Source organism: Myiozetetes cayanensis, unplaced genomic scaffold, assembly GCF_022539395.1.
Source record: "Myiozetetes cayanensis isolate MyiCay16 unplaced genomic scaffold, myiCay2020 scf1, whole genome shotgun sequence".
Lineage (NCBI taxonomy): Eukaryota > Metazoa > Chordata > Aves > Passeriformes > Tyrannidae > Myiozetetes > Myiozetetes cayanensis.
This window is the reverse complement of record NW_026086604.1, coordinates 125,359,256-125,377,520: the sequence shown is the minus strand read 5'-3', so window position 1 is coordinate 125,377,520 and position 18,265 is coordinate 125,359,256. Positions and strand designations below refer to the sequence as shown.

Here is an 18,265-nt window from a genome sequence, read left to right as displayed (position 1 = left end):
CAAAGGAAAAACAAAAAAAAGGCAGAACCAATACTATACTGCTCCATAACAGAATACAGACAAATGCAGTTTAATATGGATTAGTATAACAGTGGCTGCATTTCACTGTATTTACTGGGACCAGAACAATCATGTTTGTCTGCCAGACAACTCAAAGTGAAACATCAAATGTTTACAAAAAGAATGACCATAAAGTCAGTATACATTGATATAAAGGTTTTTTTCATTTAAAGACATTTTTTGTTTCCAGTCAGAACCAACAAATCTCCATGACATAAACATGTATTTTGCTCTTCTTACCCTATGATGAAGGGGTGTAGAGAAAAGAACTAGAAAAAAACCACCTTATAACAAAAATGTCATTCCCCCAAACCCAGCAGCTTTCATACCAGCTTCATCATTCAAACCTGCTACAATTTATCTAATTTCACAATCCTACCATATTTGAATAAACGTGATAGAATCTTACACTTAGTTTTCCTTCTCAAAAAAAGAAAAAAGCTTTTTCATCTACCTCTGCAATCACAATAGGATACTAAATAATAGTTGTAATAGTTCTAATTCACACACAAGAACAACAGCTCTTGATAATAATTCACATTTTCATTTGAATATGTGACTATTCTCTTTGATTTCAATAGTATTGTTCATTATTATTTAACATTTGTATTACAGGAGTTCCTTAAGTTTCAATGAGACCTCAAAACCAAAAAAGCACTGAATAGAGGGCTGCCTCTAGAGTTAAGGAATACGTAAGCACAGTGCCAAGTCTTTGAAGGAGAGGGGTCTTAAATTAGGATTGCACAGGGAAAACAAGCCCTTACTGGGTATCTACACAGGTGAGTGACTCTTGAGCCCGGGATAGTGGAGTCTAACCCCTCAGAACACTATAATATTATAGGAGCCACTTGTTCCATTTTGCAAAATACACCAGTTAAAGATCCCTGTCTTGCAAACATGACTGTGAACAGCCTGCACCACTCTGCCAGTTGTGTGGTGCCTTAAACCTCCATCGTGCTGTACACACATGTGCACACAAATGCAGCTTTACTGTAGTTTTCTATTTCAACATCTACCAGCTAAAGAAACATTAGAGCTGCCACTGGGTTTGTGGATATAACACATTCAAGCAAAATTCAGCTGTGTTCCTGTTTTGAGAATCTGGAGTTTGACAGGCTTCGAAGTTTTCCTTCCTATTATAGTAATTTATAATTAAAATATATGCTTAGTGACATGAAGATAAAATTGAACTCTTCTACATAAAATTCCAAGTCTTGTGAGGGGCAATTTTTTCAATTTTGCAAGGGTAAGGCCATAGGATTTTAAACTACTCTTTCCCTTTTCCTTCTGTTCCCCTCAGGAAAGGCTAATACAAATGCTGGAGAATATTTGCATATCGGGAAAGGAATGGATAACAAAACTAAATTTCACATGGAAACTTTATACTGACATATGATAGCTTTGATACAACGTATAGCTCTAAATTAGTATGCAGCATGCAACTGATAGTACAACAGAAATTTCTATTAATTTCATGGAGTTGGAAAAAGAATGATTTTTGTGTTCTATTCCCATTTCTGCCTGTGATACTGTATTATGCTATAGAACAACTGGGGGGTTAATTATCTTTTCATCAGAAAAGTGATCGGATAGCTCTTACTTCTGCCTCTAACATGCTCCCTTTAAGTACTGGAAGGTGCTATAAGGGTTCCCTGGAGCCTTCTCTTCCCCAGATTGAACAACCCCAGCTCTCCCAGTCTATCTTCATAGAAGAGGTGCTGCAGTCCACTGATCATCTTTGTGGCCCTTCTCTGGACTCACTCCAAGAGGCTTGCATCCTTCTTGTGCTGGGAGCCTGAGAGGTGGACACAATACTCCAGGAACGGGCTCATGGGAGAAAAGTAGAGGGGCAGGATCACCTCCCTTGACCCACTGGCCATGCTGCTTTTGATGCAGCCCAGGACAAAAGTGGCTTTATCGGAGCTCACATTGCCAGCTCATGTCCAGCTTCTCATCTACCAGCACATCTCTGTCCTTCCCTTTGTGGCTGCTCCATTTTCTGCCCAGCCTGTATTTGCACTTGGGGTTGCCCCGACCCAGGCATAGGACCTTGCACTTGGTCTTGTTGAACTTCATGAGTATATTTGTTTTGTATTAAGTTTTCATGGTTTTAAAAGCATATCGGATGTCATTAGCTGTAGCTGAACCACTACTTTCAGAAATACTGCAATTTTTGATACTCCTGGAAGCACCAAAAATAGATGCCATATTTTCTCAGATTTTGTGATTTTCAACATGCCCTAATAGGACATAGTCCATTTCAGCAGTTCTTTTAGGACAGCCATTATGGATCCCATAGTAATATTCAAAATTGTCATCACCATTTTGGTATAGATTTTGCCAGGATTTGTCCCTGTGCACTCACCCCCTTGGTCATTTATACCTGATCCAGCTTTGGGAAGTTTGCCAGGTTTCCTAGAAAAGCATTCCTAGACAGTTGCTATGTATTTTGCCAGAGAGTTTAAAGGCAGAACAAATCAGTAGGTTAAAATCACAAAATTCTACTCCTGCACTTACGCTAAGGCATGCCTTCCATAAAGGTATGCTCAGTGTGCCTAGCTCAGACCTCGACATCTACCTTGTTACCTTGTGATCTGTGTTAGTGGATGGAGATGTAGCCAACACAAACAACTGAGACTAGACTTCAGTTCATATTACCCTAAAAGAGCCCATTTCTCTCCACTGGACTATAAAAGGAACTCCTGTTGATCAGTTTAGGTGTAGACAGCTACATAGCACATGCCTGAAGTTATGTTTGATAAATACTAACCAAAGTGACGTCCAGAAAAAAAGAAAAGCTAATAACAACCATAAGTATTTACATACATGCCTTGATTCTTGATAAACTGCTGATAAGAAGACTGAGGAATCTCTCGAGCTTATGTGTGTGCCATGGTCAAGCCAACTTTTCATCTTCTTTGTTAAATGACTTAAAAACACCTCATCTTAAGTAGCTTCCCCTACTCCTCACATTCCATCTTACTTTTTGATACTCTCTCTCTAGTTTTTCAATCCAGAGATTTGGACTGTGGTCTGTGCTCGCTCAAACTGCACCAAGAGACACCACTGGCTGAAAGCTGAGCTGCATCTTTACAGAAGATCTTCACAAAATCTGTTGCAGAAACCTTTCAACTGTAGTTGCAGAGCTGCAATTAGCAATTTGCTGCCTGAGAGAAAAGAATTAAATATACAAAAGAGACAAAATTGCTATTAAATACACAAAAGAACTCTTTAATCTGGAACTTCAAATATACACTGTTTTGTTGTTTGTATCTCCAGACAATGAAGATGTGGTCATTGTGCTCAGGATACAAATATATCCCAGACAAAGTACAACTACCATTCTCTGTCCTCTTCTTTGACCACAGAGCCTCATGCTTTTGTTTATTCCTGCCTGGGTATCTTTGTCCTAATTTCTAGCTCTGTCATTATCTTCTCAGTACTTCGGGTTTGATGCCTGCTTTTTTATTCCTATTTGAAATCCATGTCTATGGTCCCAGGTCAAGGAGAAAGCCATGTTAAAGGGCAATGTGCTTAATGAGCATTGCTACCTTTTTTATTTTTTGTTTAACAGAAAAATCTAAGGTAAGAAAATATGTTGTTAGGTACACTGAATTAACTACTACTCTTTTTAAATCTCAGTGGAGGATTTTTTTCTATAAGATACACAAATATTATATCTACCAAACAGCCAGGTCATAGACAAGCACCAGGACTTCTCTAGATTTTATTTTTTTCCCAGTAGAACACGAAATTTGGTTTGTGTCACATTTATGCCACATTTCCCTGTTCAGTTTTTCACTATTTGGCCTGTAAAAATTTTACTGCCTTGAGCCTGTTGGCTTGCACACCACGTAACTCCAGCCTGGCAGTAATGAGTAAGCCATGGTCAGAACTGCTTACTTCATAACCACTGACAGTCAGCAGATGTGAGCAATTCTCTGAACCCTGTGAGGATATAAGGTTATGGTTGGCTTGAATATTCTTGCTTTTTTCCCCCCTCCAAAAAACAAAGGTTGGCTGTACCCTCTTCTCTACCCTATCTATATTGAATATATCTTCTGATATATTCAATGATAGCTATCACAGAAATTGAATAGCTCACTCTCTCTCCTTTATGCAAACACATAGACATTTATCTTACTCCTTTCTCTCTTTTTTCCTCTACTGCTTCACTTCCTTCCTAGCCTTGTGTTTATTCCTGCTGTTTTATAATGTATCTTTTCCAACTCTCTTGTGTCTCTTTAAGGATAGGGAAAAATGAGAACCTCCCTGCACATTATGCATGTGATTCTATAAATATTATACAGGGACATGCAGATTTTTTTTTTTTACTCTGTTTTTCTTCCACCCAAAGCCAAGTTGGATCTGCAAAAGCATTTCAGTTCAGGCTTAGCAATGGGGAAAAAAAGGCAGGCAAGAACAAAATGTCTGACCAAATATGTAAATTTTTTTCTGCAAAAACAATGATAGATTAGGGTTTTCCAGCCCAGAAGAAAGAGATGACTAAGGAGGAATATTAAGGATAGCCATCATACCACATGTACACAAGTTGTAAAACACCAGACTTTGGCCAACACAGGAACCAGAGGTTGTTATACCAAAGCAGCCATTTGAACCCAGCACAAGGGCAGTGGATCTTTACACAACATCTGTGTCTGCAGGGCAGCTCTCTGATCACACTCATGCGTTAGTATGGCCAGAATTTACATTGGTTCAAAAGGTAACTAGACAAAAAGTATATCTAGATAATTTTTCACCTCTATTTTTTTAGAAAGCAGTTTGCTAAAAATAAATATTGTCGAAACAGCCCTACTACTGGGTTAGATATTTCACCAAAACAGGTCTATCAATTAAAGATGTTATAAATTTATGTGAAAAGAGTTTTCAACTAAGAATCGAAGAATTAAACAGTTGCTATTCAATCAACAAGATGTTCTAATTTTAGATGACTCAAGAGAATGTGGTTTTTTTCCTTGAATGTTTTAACCTTTTTGATGTGAATTTGACATATTTCCTTCCTATTATTGACACTATAGTAGTGCAAAGACATGAACCCAAACATCTCTTTGCAGTAGCAAAGTATTGTTACATTCAAATCAAATTTATCTAAGACATGAAAACTATTTTGGCAAGTAATATAGCTCTCTGTACTAAATAACAACATTCTGAACAGCTGCCCTGCAGCAATAGAAATATACTTCCTTCTTCATTATTAAAAAATAATTTTGTCCCCTCACAGGAAAAAAAACCACAACAAACACAACAGGTTGTAAGGTACTGCCCAAGAGCAACAGAAAACCTTTGAAGTTTTTTTCTAAGGAATTACTAGGAATTAAGGAGGTATTTATTCTTCCTCCTTCCTGATTTTTGCCCTTCTAGAATGGCCCATTAAAGGGGGAGAGTGTCACCTCTGCAGAATCCTTTCCACTTATCCAGCAGCTGGACACAGCCCTGACCAAAGTCTCGTTTCTCAGCACAATCCAGTCAGTTCATCCAGCCAAAAACCAGACAACAAAATTTTCAGCTTTAAGTCTCACAACAGCTTTCACAAACAGAATGCACAGTGCAGACCCAGAATATGAATCCAACTGCTCAACATAAAAAAATTGCAACAAAACAGAAAAAGGAATATTCACAGAAAATACAATACATCAGCTTTAAAAAAAATTTTCCATCAAATACAGCATGCAACCGACTCTCAAATATACGATGTGGATCACTTCCATAATTCCAGCCACTATTTACTGTAAAGTGAAGGAGAGTCTGCTAAATTTAAGAAGCTGAAAGCAATAATAGTCTTCAATTTTTCAGAACTGCACTCAAAGTTATTATTGAAATTATGATCACAGCGCAACATAAAATCAGGCAAAGCAGAATGCCATTACTGAGTCACTCCATTTTAAAACATTCAAGAGCCTTTGACCCGCAGCCCAAGAAATGAAGAAGGTATGTTATTTTTCTACAGGTTAACTAAACTGTTTTAACAACAATTTTGAATTAAACAGATGTTAAGCATGTTTACACAAGACTTATTTCTAATTAAGAGTTGTTTACTTGAATTTAAGCTTGAGGAAATACATTTTTAAACTAAATAGATAGCTGCTGTTCTCAAAATGCAGTCAGTATTTACAAAGGGTTTTACCCTCATTCAGCTTCATCTAGGCACCACCTTTCAGAAAAGCAGCATCTCTGCATAGCCATACAACTTCCCCAGAAAAACAGCTATATATATTCTTGGCTTTTCCTTTTCAAAAATCTTCCCCCACTCTTCATACACAGCCCCACACTCCTTACATGTTGCCAAACAACTTCTTATGTCCTGCCTGTGCAGAAAGAAATCAGCTCCAAGTGAATGTGTCCACACGTTATGTGTTGTGGGACCTGGCCTCAGCAGCTTTGATCCAAAAGGTTGTAGTTCTTATTCCAAAGAGAGGTTCAGGGGGAAATACAGGGATACAGTCAGCAGCAACATCCCAGTTGACATTAATGCTGGTTGCATGAGGCCTCTCTGCTTTTACCCATCATAAAGACAAACTAGTTATGGTCAATCTGTTTAACTTCAAACTGTATCAAAGGAGGGAGTTTTAATGCAGTACGATACGTGACAGCTGAGAGCTGGAGTGCACACAGCCTCTCTTCCTAACTCATTCACATCGGATAATTACAGGAATAAACTGTATATGGAAGCAGCACTACCTCTCAAAGCTTACATCTTCTGACTACTCTCTGATTATCAGTGAGCAGAGAACTTGAAATGTTCCTCGAGACATTGTATTAATTTTTACAGCTTGGATCAATATGCAAATTGTTTTAAAAGGGAACAAACATGAAATGACAATTTAAATGAAGGGAAGGGGGCTAATATATAGCTTCTAGCCTTGCTAGAGCATCTGTTTTTTTTCTACTTTAAGAAGCCAAGGTACATGCCTCAACTTTCTGTTGGTAACAGGTTCCAGTATTAGTCAAACCTAAAATGTGTGCTTTTGCTAGGCCGAAAGGAAAAAAAAATACAAAAAACACATGTTGACACTAATAGAGACCTTGAAGCAAGCACATACAAAGACAATATTCATGTGACCAGGAGACTCTTAAATTGAATACAGAATGACATTCATCTAAATAGCATTACTTCAGAGTTTGGGGATGGACTTCTACATTTCAAGCCCCAAATGCAGTTCCAGCAGGGAGCACACATCTGTCAGTCTGCAGACATAAGTCATTACCACCACAGCGTGCTCGGATAGACCACTGCAAACTGCGAATGCGTGCACATTTTCATGCATGGATTTATATCCTCTTTAGGGAAGAGTTTGGTCTTGGTAACTCAGAACATCTCGTCTCCTGAAATGGCTATGAAGGGGTTGATATAATCCAACAGTTCTTTGCACAGACACAAATAAGTTTATGTAGTTTGAAAACGAAGAGTTACCTTTTATTAGTATCATGAAAGTCTCTGAGTTGCCAAAAATCATTGCAAAGATTTGTAGGAAGAAGCAGGCTGACCAAAATAAATGACAAAAGCAAAGAAATAAGTTTTTAGAGCTGAAAGAACTTATACAGCTCTAAACCAGGCATAACCTGGACTTGGTACTAAAAGTGGTGAGAACTGCTGAGTTTATCATAACTCAGTTGTGCTAATCACATTAGACAACCTGAGAGCAAAGAATGGTTGGCCACCTGGTGCACGGGGGAATGCTGGCAAGTGGAGAGCAATTAGACAGTCGACTCCTGCAGGAAACTGAAACAGGTAATTGTACTACCTTTGAACACAGAAAGACCAGGGAGGTGATGTAAAGGTAATCATAATATAGCATAAAACTAATATGTCTACTATGCCCGGGATTGTATTCATCTAGTAATATCTCATTTACTGCAGATAATTTGGAGGCCTTCTTGACTCCTTTAGGTGCCTGTCCTCATAGTTTAAAAATATAATTTATATTTTTAATTTCTTCGCATCCAAATTAAATTCTTCTAGGCCTGAGCAAGATTGTTACTTGAATCTGGATTCCTTCTGAGTGGGCTGACGTGGGGAATGAATAAACTGGAATTTGGTAAAGGGACATGAAAAGCTCAAATTCAGGTGCAGTAACAATATCCCCATTGAAAGCACCATAAAACAGAAAGCTGGCCTGCACAATACTTTTGGTCATTACAAAGGGCAGTGGGATGGGCAGATGTACAAACTGCCAGGGAATGCCATTGACACAAATCATAGCTGCAAGTGACACCAATGTTCCAAGATACCTTTAACAAAATCACTGTGATGACCAAATTCCTTGAATATTCAGTTCCCAGATGCTCTCACTGTCCTTAGTGCAAAGCCAATCTGTTTACAGTGTTAACGCAGGAGTAGAATTCCTGTAAGCTGAGGTTTTGTGCTTCATTTTCTATTTAACCTTTTGGCAAAGAATATGAAATGACTCCCATTAATAATCAAGCCTGTTGTACATAATCCTCTACATTATTGCTGTTCCTGGTTGGCATTTAATACATCAATAAGTATGCTTTATTTCCCTCAAAACAATTTAATTATATTTTGTCAAGATACAAACTCTGAAAGAGTACAAACTTATAAATCTTTCTGTAGTGCTTTTCCGAGATCACACTGTGCTATTACAGAAGAAACAACATTCAAAATCTAAGCAGGGTTCAGGCAGAGCCCTGAATCAGAGATGGTGGCATATTAGCCATTTTTTTGGTTGGAACAGTACCTTTTGTTTGTTCGCTTTTTTTAATCCTGTCTAATTTGGTTTCATTATGTAAAGGAGGAAAATCAAACATAGCATCTTTTTAATCATTCAGAGCCTATGCAGCATATAACTGAAGAGCAAGCAAAGACCTTGTGAAGTAAAAGCAGATGGACTACATAATGCATGTACCCAAGCATTTTAGGAAAGTATAAGAGGAATTCCTGGGCAGTGGCGACCACAGAAAAACTTGGTTCTCTTGTGTAAACAATGTTTTCCCCAACAGCTGTATTCCCCTTCCTGTTTATTCTTCTCTATTGCAGAATTCTCTCAGTTCAGTCACATCTGTATTTCATTTATTTTTTAAAAATATTGCTTTAGCTATCCTCCTAGTCTTTTCATATTATTAAGGCTGAGGGAATTTTCCAAATCTCATTTCTCTTTTCACAATCTACTCTGTCCACATTTTTACACTTCATTTAGGTTCTGAATTCACATAACGATCCACAAGGGTGAGGGTTTTGCTTTGCCCATACAGACTGGCTTGCAGGGTTAGAATTTTCATGTGAGCAACAGAAATTCTCCAGGCAATTATCTTTTCTTTCCCATTTTAAGATCAAAACACATAGGACTAAGTGAAAATAGTGTTCAGTTGTTCCTTTCTTTTTTAAAAAATCCAATATTAAATTTAATATTTACACATTTCTGTAATTATTAGACAAGAGAGAAATTCTTGGAGCTTAATTTTTATCACACCATGTTTGAGAGAGTCTTTTTAATATTGGGACTTAAAAGAATTGTTACAAGAAAATTAGACTATTGATTTAAATCACTGGTTTTTTAAAATCTATTTGTTGTACTTTGTTGAAACATTTTAATTTCTCCTACTTAAGTGAACAGAATTTTTTTGGATGTGACTGCCTGCCTTTTCTTGAAATAAATACCAGTCTGAAAATGCACCATTAAACCAAGTCTACCTTTTTTAATTTCAGCTAGGTTACTTGAAACAAGATTGTTAAAAAACTATATTGTGTCTGTAGTCTAGCACTTAATTTTATTTTACTTAAAGTCATTTTGCTGAGTCTCACCTCAAACTCTTCTTTCTTAAAAATAACTGAACAGTTGATAAACCATCTCTCAAGGGCAAGCATTAATCTCTGGAAGCAACTATATTCTACAAGCAATACCTCTAAAGATGATGTAATCTGTTCCAAGAAGCCTGTTTCTATTTTTAAGTGGCATACTCTTATTATGCTTTTAAAAGGGCATCTCCATCACACATTTGTTACGTTGCTTTTAACCCACTAACAATCATCAGTGATATTTAATATACATGAAATAGCTTCAGAAAATAATTGATTTTATATTACTGTCTACTCTGAGTCTTACAAATTGTACTTGAAATGGAAATTTAAAGTTATAAGCCTATAAAGTGCTTTCAATGTGAAGAATATTTCTGCTTAAGGTCATGTTTTCAAAAAAAGTACATCTTTCACAACTGCCTTAAAATGCTTGAGCATTTTGTATGTGAAGTATCTTGGAATGTTTTGGGTTCTACACTTAACGTTACTGCATGGAGAACATGGAAAAATCATTACAGCATAAACTGCACAGAGAAACACACTCAGCATTGCAACTCCATCTGCTCTTGCAAAGAGAGGCAACAACTACAGTTTTGATTGAAGAGAACTTTTTTGTGTGTATTGTTTTTTGCTACCATAATTTCTAGGTAAATCATTACATTTAGCATTTCCAACACAACATACTTTCATATTTAAAAAAAACAACCTCAAAACCCCTGTTCTAGCTGCTAATCCCTAACAGAAAGAAACCAAACACACTCTTGGGTGGCACAGGCCTGTCACAAGAAGTGGTATGTGTAGGTGTTGCTTATCATCATATCCTAAGAGCGTGCTGTTATCTCTTCATCTCTGCTATCACATTGCTACACTAAGATGAGGATCTCAGGGTGCAGTTTGACACCATCTTACTAATTTTAGAGCATGCAGCTATCTTGCAGTGAGAATTATTGGATCTCCTGGAACCTCAGCTATTCATCTAACAAGAAGCAGCAGCAATCCAAATCAGCAAAGAGACTCGGTGGGGGCTTTTTTTTTAAAGGAAGATTTTGAACCAGGAGTGATAAAAATCATATCTATCAAAGTGATAGACTTTACCATCTCACATTCCTAATAGATAAAATGAAAGTCACCATTATTTTTCACATTACAGTGCCACACATTGCATATCCAATGAGTGGTCTACTAAGACTACTTGGATCTTTCTGATGCCTCTGGAGGACAAACACCATCATGTCCTCTCTCACATGAAGAGGTCTACATTATTGTTACCTCAAGGTAAATGTGTTTTAAGTTTTTTAGATGAAGTTGGAATTTAATGTGGAGTTATCATCTAAAAAGAAAAAGGGACAAGTGCTGTCTACAACTCCTTTTTAAAATTAATTTTTTTTAATTTTTAAAACTCAGAGTGGGTCAACAGTGACTACCCTAGCTGGCTTTAAACATCTATCACTGCAATTTGTAGCTATGGCAACTGAGAGTCTATTGATTACACCACTATGACTGTAATGGCCAAAGACACTGGTGTACTTTGCTGCTTGGAAACCAGAAGACTTTTCAGCTCAACATCATCTGCAGATGTAATTAGCATTAACACTTTTTCTTTTGGGTGGCTTTTAATAATTAAACTAGGACATCACCAATATCCACAAAACTTCTAAGAGAGTCACCTTCAACTGAATAATATTTATTAGATGTAGAAACACACTCAGAAAATATATTACAGATGCACAATTTTGTCCTGGCAGGAAGAGAGTTGAGTTAAACTTTAAGTTATTTTCCATCTTTAAATTCTATGATCCTTTGAAACTTTGTTTAGTGTTCCTCAGCCAATATTCTCAACTCTCAGCTCCCAAAAGCTCTTATTTTCCTAGCAAAGTTAAATTCATTTTCCCAGTAATCACTCATGAGGAACTGCAACATTCAGATTTGCAATTTTTTCCCCATTAATAATTTGATTAAAAATGCAAAACAAAACAAAAAAAACCCTCTGACCAGTAATGTAACTCATAAACCTGTGTTTTTACTCGCTCTTCAGTTTATTAGCCTCTAAATGTCTACAGGTTTCCTTTTTTTTTTTTTTACCAGCAACTAAAACTTAGTTTCCAAGGATGGCAATTGCCAAGTCTGCTCCTGTTTCAAAAGATCAGCATCATATTTGGTTTTTCTCTTTTCCTAGGCTTTTTGCATTTCCCCAACTCTCCAAGAGTTTCAAAAGTATTCTTAATTCTCTGTAAATTAAGAAAAAAACTTAAAATAATACTCCAGTAAATTTCCACAGTGTCGTCAGGCTTGCAGGACTGTTTGCAGTTGACATTAATGGATATGTGAGTAGCAGATGATGCTGTAACGTGGTACAGTGCCTTCATCGTCACACAAGCCAAAACTCATGCCAGGCAGTGCTAATAGGCAAGGGGGCAGCAGGGTGAACAGAGATGTAGGTCCTGAGCCTCACTGAAAGGCTGTGGCAGATGTATCTTATCCAGGCTTGCTGAGATCTTTACAAAGAATACATACACTTCACTGTTTCCCTTCTGACCTTTAAATCACCGGATTTATTTAGATCTTCATTATTTCCCAGCTGTTCACACAGGCTTTAACTTTTATTTCTTAGAATATATTTAAAGAGAACTTGCATAGATCAGCTACTCCCTTCATTGGTACATTTATAACAACAACAGCTTAAGTTATTGTTATGTCATTATGAGTTCTGCTTGAACTTTCCTTTTTCTCACTGGTTTTCTTTTCCTCTTGCTAGATTTATCTTTAAAATGCCATTTAAGGGCATTCATTTTGTTTCAAGTATATAGAGGGTTACAACTAGGAAGCAGTGGAGATAAATTGTATCCGAACAACTCGGCTGCAAGCTTGAAAGTTTCTCAACAATTGCCTGCAAAGTAACAGCTTGACATTAAGGGCTCTGTAGTAATTTAGGATCTTTGGGGGGATATATTGACAAATCTCTTCCACGGTGTGATCTATTCCACCTCTGAAATAGTTCATGGTTCAGCAAAGAGGCCCAGCACAAACCATGCTACTGGTTTCCTGCACAGATCCCATGCAACTATACTGACCAACACTCAACTCTTTTTGCAGACAACACCCATCTAATGCACACTGTTTTAAAAACTCAGATATTAATTCCTGTAATAGCCAACTATGATATATAGATACAAGACTTGCACAGTATGCCAAGCAGATCAATCCAATAGCACTTACAAAGCTCTGCTGCAACCAGCCCATGCATCACTCTTTACCCTTATATAGCTTCAACCCATCTGAGATTCGTTTGGTTCCTACAGAAGCACAGTTCCTAGGAAAGTAGATTTGGCAAAACAGAGAGGTCTACACAGCAGGGAGAGACAGAGCCCAAATATCCAGGTACACAGTTCTCAGAACACTGCAACATGCAGTGCAGCTTGTCCCAGGGATCCCAGCATGGCCACTGGGTATTTACAAACATACTCCAGCTTTGGTTCAAACCTCAGAACAAAGAGAAAGCAGAGGAGTAGAGGAATGGAAGCGAAAAACAAATATAGAAAGGATTAATTTGCTTTACCATATGTAGCATGATAAATAATCTACACACAGAGGCAATTTTTCTTATAGTTAGCCTAAAGATCAGCATGGTATTTTTTTCAGCTCTCACTTTTTACTTGTTATGGGTGGCACTGAAATGCATAGGTTTGATGAGAAAGTCTATACTAAACTGTATAAGCATCTGAGATAGCTTAGCTATGTAAAATTGAACAGCAGTCCCTTCTGTGTTCCTTCAGGTTGCACATGAAAGCCTGCTGCCTGGTATCATAGCCTATCACTACACACTGTCACATTCTTTCTTAGAAAATGCATGGAAAAACTTAACTTTTCCAGAGTTGGAAGAAGGATATCAGCACTTGGGTAATTTGGTCTATATTTTTACAACATGACAGCACAGCTCATGTTACAGTGTACAGTCTCCAGACAGGTAAAACAGCCCAGATTTAAGAACCTTAGAAACCTGATCAGTGTGGAGAATTTGGTAAAGCAGTAATTGCTCATTCAGATTCTTCTAAATATCACAGCATTGCCACTGCACCATTTAGAATTCCTCAAGGAACACTTCAAACTCTGAACTTGGATGGAAGGCCTCTATATCCAGGACAGCACTGGATTGTTCATAAAAAAATATTAATGGGAAAAAAAAGAGTAAAGATACATAGCATTTATAGAACTCCGCAGGGAAAAGTAAAACTTCACCTATTTCCTTATTTTGACTCAAGTAGCTACAATCACAGAGATATCTTCAAACAACAATGTAAAAAGGCTGTTCTGCAGTGTTCTGAGAGACTTTGAAAGTCTGGGTCTTGCATACTTAGGCTGACGCCTTAAGAATAGCATTAGAAAATTCTTTCTTTTACCTCATTGTTTTGAAAGAAAGCTACAAAATGCCAGCGTTTTAACTCAGATTTTATCAGCTCTGAAAATACTGACTCAACTATTGATCTTTTAGCCTGAGCTATTCTGAGGGAAGGTATGAAAACCCCATCTGGATTGATTTAGCTTTGGTCTACAAAAACAAGTACCATATCTGTATACATAATGATACATTTAGGATTACATTATAAAAGGCTTCATACTTAAAAAACAGTCCTTTAACCAAGTGATGTAAATACTGTTGTTGCACTAGGTGCATTAAAGATCATTAAACTGGCACTGTTTACTTGAAATAAAAAAATGTTTACTGAAGTACTACTTAGGATTTTTACAATTAGAAGTCTGAAGAAAACTTTATTTCAAATGCTTTGACAGGATCAGTTTCAATAACTATTTGGTGGTATATCACTCGATATGCAGCTCCAGATCAAAATGCTTCTCTCTGGTAATGGTATGTTTTAGAACCAAAAGCATTATACCAGCAATTATAATATCTTTCTCAACACAAAACTAGCATGACTTCTTAAACTGCTGTTACAGATTCAAAATAAGCCCTAAAACCTCAGCATTACACTGCCACACCATGGCACGATTAAGATCTGCAAGGAAAAATAGAAAAAAAAGACAATAAAAACTCCTATGCTTTAATTATTTAGGACTACCTTATCCGCCATTAGTTTTTGCACTAAAAAACAATCTTGCATCTTGCTCAGCAACAGTTACCTAGGAACACTGTGCTTGAGGATTTTTTTCTCCCAAATTAGAAAAGAAAAAGTTACTTTCTGCAACTATTAAAATCTTCAAAGACTAATTTGATATGCCTGTTGCACAGATGGGATATGTAGGGAAGTGAATACCAGGGGCATTTCTTTACTTCGTTGGATACAAAATGTAGAGCTTTTTGTTCTCTGCCAATTCAGTTGACAGCCAGTTGGAGAAAAGAAATGTTCAAAAGACTTTCAAGTTTCGGGTTTCTTCACTATTTGAGGTAATACTACAGAATTTTAGAATCTACATTCACTTCATGTCAGAATGTAACTCATTTCAGACCCAGAAATATTTCAAAATACTTGGTACTTGGTATTTCCACTTACTACTAAGTTCTGTGAGAACTCTTATAAAAAACAAAAATCCTCTTTTTGCTGACTTGACGCATAGCAACTCAAGATCACTGAAATTTCACATCTAAGTTTTTAACTGTAGCAGCTCACTGCACAAAACCTACATTATTTTAATTACTTCGCCATCTATATAATTTATGCCTTCCATAGCACTTGTTTTGCAAGAAAGCTATAACTCAGTTTTCTATGACTATTATCAGTACTGCTTTATTCATTCTCACATTCCATTTTTAAGTGCTTTTGTAATAAATCAAACATTATACATAAGCAATCAGCTGAGGCCAAGACCATACCAATTATTTTACCTGCAGGAACTTGCCATTACAAACATTTCCCACAAGGCATAATAAAATACATGTCTGGTGCCACAAAACTTACAGGAATACCCTGTGCAGAAGCATTAAATAAAGATTAGATGACTAACTAGGGTATCATTTGCTCCATCCCTGCCTTAATTGCTACCGTCACCACTTCAGCGTACAAAAAATGGTATAGCCTAGATGCATGCCAGTCCTTTCCCGTTACGATGGTTTATTCAAACTTTTAAAGTCCCAAATTAAGAATCTTTTATCTCCAAACACTTTCAGTTACAGACTGCTTAAGCTATTGATGAACAGTGCTTTCTCTTTTATACATTACCCGTCTCTAAGCCATATGCACACACTTTAATACACTTTCTGTTATTAGACCTTTATTTTCAATTATCAACAATTTCTGTAAATTTTTTTTTACTGCCATACAAACCAGCAGGTTATACCTAAGATCCCAACTCCTCCTGATAGCCAGCATATATACAGAGCAAACTGTGAACATTATAAACTTGTAACAACCTCTGCTCTAGAGCCTCACTAGCAAATGTGAAATTCTCATGAACTTTCCTGAACTGACAGGATCAGCCCAAATAAATTCTATACTCATACCTTGTAGCAAAACTGCAGACTACCACCTAGGACTTGGGATTTTGGTAGCCTTTTGTGAGGGGAGGAATTCAGTGAACTGGAGTGACACTGAATGAAGACGATTTATGGAGAGAGCATTCTTAGCAGTTTTAGTGTTCAGCAGTTGCCCAAGAGTCATACTGAACTGCATAAGAAACTGAAAAATAAGTTCCAGATCTATAGCTCCTCCCCAAAACCCAAGCCCAGCCAATTTTGAAAATGTTGGTCTTTAACTGCACCCCAAAATTTAGCAGCAGATAGTACAGCATCTCTGTTATTCTGTACTTCTCAGTTGCAAAAATCAATTTTCCCTTTCCCCTCTGACTGCAGACATACCTTCTTCTATTAGTCATTCAGGTATCACAGCTGAGTATTTAAAATTGGATAACCTTCTTCAAAAATGTATATTATTTAAACTATAAAGATGTTTGCTGAAGTTGAAAACAGTACTGTAAAACGCCTTTTTTACAGCCCACACAGAAAAGTTAAGACAAATGGCATCCTTAATGCTTCTGAATTATGTCCTCCTCGGAAGAACCAAAACCACGCTTCATCATCATTTATCAGGCATCCCCTTCTATGAAACTACAGGAAACTTCATACCTTCCTGAACTTTTCCATCTGCTTATAAAGATCTGGATCCAACTCCTGAGACACATCTTTCATCCAGAGTAGAGCTCCTCTGTATTCAGTCCGATACTGTTCCATTCGGTTTACTGTCAGCCACGTGTCTGAGATGGCCCTGTATCTGAAAGTCTCCACTTCCTGATATAATCTACTCAAAGGAGTACGGAGTGCTAATCTGGGGGAAGGCATGAAGGAAAGAAAGGACAGAGGGGAATATGTTAAACAAGTTGTTAAACAAAGGAGTAATAAAACTACTGACAGCCAAAATAGTTAAGTGCTAATGTATGTTCAGATAGTTCTGTAACTTGGTTGGGGGTGCACATGAAAGCGATAATTTTGCATGAATATTGTGCTTGCAACCTTCCTGTTCAAGAAGTGAGGTTTTACTTACACATGTGAGTGAAAAAGCACCCTCTTCTAATGCATTTTAGTTTGCCAAGCCGCTTACGTGTCAGTTATTACCATTCCTCTTCATAAGTTTCATTTAACAACTCTAAAAATGTTCCTGAAGTAATTTATTACTGGATAAATACCATAGGTGTATCAGGATTGACATGTTAAACCCCACAAACAGCACTTCAATTAGCCCTTTAATCTTCAGATATAAATGTAAATAAAAAAGTAATCTGTCAAGCAGGTAATTATTGATTTTTTTTTATTTTATTTTTTTTTAATTTTTATTAAGTATCTGAACGAGTCCTTTGAAGGATATTTATCTTCTGGAAGGATCTGGACATTTTCCTAAATGTTTCTTCTGGCAACCACACTTTGGAAAGGCAGTAGGGGACACTGTTGTCTCCCCTATGCCATCACTTCAGCTCCTAATGGTATCTCAGAACCGGGCAGGATTACTCCAACTTTTGCTTTATGTCCTCCTGCTGCTTCTGCTTTCCTATTTCTTGCAAGCAGTGACCTCACTGGAATGGGTTCAATCCATTCCATAACAGCACAGAGTTATTTTAATGTGCTAGGAAGACCCTTGGCCTAAGAGAATTTCTAATTTCACCTTCAGTAACTAAGAAATTACGTCTTCTTGATCTCCATCTACTGAGCTAGCTATTGGCACGCACCATAAATAAAAGTAGTCCTAACTGCAACATGAGTTTGAAGATAGCTCAAGAGAAGAAAGATAAACAGTTGTTTTTATTTTTATGTGAATTTATTTTAAAAGATGCCATTAAAAATGCATTGAGCAGGAGATGTAACAAAATGTGAACATTTTAGTGTGGTTTTTTTGATTTTCCCCATATTTTTTCTCATTCTACAAATACTTACCTAGACATCCAAAGGAAAATTCAGTTTATGTAGATGTGCCATACACTGAGATTTTT

General features: G+C 37.0%; 1 protein-coding gene across 2 annotated transcripts in view; it reads right to left on the bottom strand.

Moving 5' to 3' along the window:
- ICA1 (islet cell autoantigen 1) overlaps positions 1-18,265 on the bottom strand; it is a 67,453-nt gene that overhangs the window by 30,157 nt on the left and 19,031 nt on the right. For both annotated transcript variants that reach the window (XM_050307698.1, XM_050307690.1), the window contains one exon: positions 16,911-17,109. In XM_050307698.1, the coding sequence (XP_050163655.1) occupies positions 16,911-17,109 (199 nt within the window). The remainder of the gene's footprint in view (positions 1-16,910; positions 17,110-18,265) is intronic.